The 2485-nt window shown below is 59.9% G+C and overlaps 1 protein-coding gene across 1 annotated transcript in view; it reads left to right on the forward strand.

The window, feature by feature from the left end:
* Window positions 1-129: 129 nt before the first annotated feature.
* Window positions 130-2485, forward strand: part of CADM3 (cell adhesion molecule 3) — a gene marked incomplete at its 5' end in the record, with an annotated part of 7011 nt that continues 4655 nt past the window's right edge. The window contains 6 exons of the mRNA XM_009868911.1: window positions 130-340; window positions 533-685; window positions 899-1036; window positions 1261-1431; window positions 1985-2075; window positions 2468-2485. The exon at window positions 2468-2485 is cut by the window's right edge and continues 173 nt beyond it. Of these exons, the coding sequence (XP_009867213.1) occupies window positions 130-340; window positions 533-685; window positions 899-1036; window positions 1261-1431; window positions 1985-2075; window positions 2468-2485 (782 nt within the window). The remainder of the gene's footprint in view (window positions 341-532; window positions 686-898; window positions 1037-1260; window positions 1432-1984; window positions 2076-2467) is intronic.

Below are 2485 nucleotides of genomic sequence, written 5' to 3' on the forward strand. Positions count from 1 at the left end.
AGGGCTTGAGATCAGCTGGAAACGTTTGCCCCAGGTGAGCCGCGTTCAGCCTGGCACTGAAGCCCTGCTCACCACAGGTGTTTTGGGGACGCTACCCTCTTCCTCTCTCCCTCCGCTCGGTTACTCAAGGTTGCTCGCGTGCACCTGGGGAGAAGGTGCTGCCCAGGACCTCCTGATAACCTCTCCCGTCTGTCTGCAGAGAGCCAGCCCACGACGTCAGATGAGACGGTGGTGGCTGGTGGCACAGTGGTGCTCAAGTGCCAGGTGGAGGATCCTGATGACTCCTCGCTGCAGTGGTCCAACCCTGCCCAGCAGACCCTCTACTTTGGGGAGAAGCGAGGTACGTGTGCAGGAGCTGGGTGGGGGTTGAGGAGCCGGCTCCAGGGCTGGAGCGATGGCGATGCAGAGGCTGCCCCAGAGGGCGACGTTTCCTCCTGCTCTCTCCATCTACTGCACTGGGCAAAATCTGACCTTGCAGAGGGGTGTGGTGGCACCGAGCCTGTCACTCACCCTGTGGTGCCCTTTTCTCCAGCCCTGCGAGATAACAGGATCCAGCTGGAGAGGTCTACACCCAACGAGCTGACGATCAGCATCAGCGACGTGGTGCTGTCGGACGAGGGCGAGTACACCTGCTCCATTTTCACCATGCCTGTGCGGACTGCCAAGGCCCTGGTCACCGTGCTGGGTAAGACCCCGGGGGCAGCCCCCCTGCCCAGGTCCCATCTCCTGCCTGCAAGATGCTGTCCATACAGTCACTCATCTCTGCTACCCCCATGTCCCTACCTGTTAACTCATCCTTGCTGTTTATTGATGTGTCTTCATGCACATCTGTCTCTGGGTGGCAGCACACACACAGCTAATAGGCTCTTTTGTTTCTTGTCTCTTTCTCCTCTACCAGGAATCCCCCAGAAACCCCAGATCTTTGGCCATGAGCAGCCCATCGACGAGGAGAAAATAGCCCGGCTGACCTGCCGGTCCTCTGGCAGCAAGCCTGCAGCCCAGCTCCGGTGGAAGAAGGGCAACAAGGAGCTGATAGGTGGGTGCCCAAGCAGTGGGGCACTTCCCCGAGGGACTGGGGTGACTGGGTAACGCTGTGGGGCACAAAGGTTTGCAGATATGCCCAGTGCTAGACCACACTGGCATCTTGTGCTACTGCCAACAAAGGGATGGGTCAGGACGTCCCCTGGTCAACGCACGTGTCAGCCTCAGCCTCTGCTGGGGTTCTGTGTCCCTCAGTTCTAAAGTCCCCTGTCCCCACAGATGAAGGCACTGAGGCAGAGGAGGACCCCAACGGAAAGACCTTCACCGTGAGCAGTCGGGTGGAGTTCCGTGTCACCAAGGAGGACAACGAAGCCGAGGTGACCTGCACCGTGGACCATGAGTCCCTGCAGAACTCTGAGAGGTCAACCACACAGAAGCTGCAAGTCCACTGTACGTGGCACATGGGAATGAGGTGACAAGGGACATGGAGGAAAGGGTCAGAGCTGTGGAGGTGTGGGAGAGGTGGAGGCAGCCTCAGCATCACCACAGTTCAGCAGATGTCACACATATGGCCCTACGTTTACACGTCCGTACAGCCATCGTACATGCATGTACATACACGAGATCACTGACCCCTGTGCACAACAGTCCTGCCACACATGGGGACGCTGCGCAGTGATGCTTCCCCTGTGCCCTTCGTGTCACCTGCGTGTCCCTGTCCCACCTCCCTGAGACTTGCCTGCACCATCTCCCACGTCCTGACTGTTCCCACTCCCCTTGTCTTGCATGTTCCCTTGTGATGGCAGGATGTGGGATGCGAGAGCTGCTCCTGCAGAGTGTTGACCCCTACCCTGGTGCACCCACAGACACGCTGTACGCCCGCACACCCAGAGCTGAGCCTGTGGTGTGGGGCAGGGACAGGGTTTTGGGGTGCCAGCAGGCCCCTGCACAGTGCGGGGCAGGGACAGGCAGCCACCCAGCTGTGCCTCTCCTCCTTTTTCAGACAAGCCGACAGCAAAGATCGAGCCACATCCGCAGTACCCGCGGGAAGGCGAGAAGCTCCAGCTGCAGTGTGATGGGCAGGGCAACCCCATGTAAGACTCGCACACCTTCCTCCTCCTCAGCCCTGCCAAGCCCTGGCCAACACATCCTCCTGCTGACAGGCTCCCAAAACCACCACTTAGCCAGCTCCAGAGCACAGGCAGGGCGTTGTAGGGAGCCGTGTGCGGGCCCTGGGCCGGGCACTGGCCCTGCACTGATGCTAGCTAGAGTGGGATGCCCCACAGACAAGAAGCGTAGCCTCTCTCCTCTCCCTGGAATAGCAGATCTGTTCCAGCTCATTTCTAAATTGGGGACTTTCCCTCCTGCTTAAATACTCCCCCACCTCTAATGTCCCTTCCACTGCCCGGCCAGGGCCTCCACTCTGCCCAGCCTCCCCAGGGTGCTGGGGTGACTTGGGTGCCTCATCGCCACCCCTGCTTTGCAGCCCCCAGGAGTTCCTGTG

This window comes from Apaloderma vittatum, unplaced genomic scaffold, assembly GCF_000703405.1.
Source record: "Apaloderma vittatum isolate BGI_N311 unplaced genomic scaffold, ASM70340v1 scaffold27184, whole genome shotgun sequence".
NCBI classification, from domain to species: Eukaryota; Metazoa; Chordata; class Aves; order Trogoniformes; family Trogonidae; genus Apaloderma; species Apaloderma vittatum.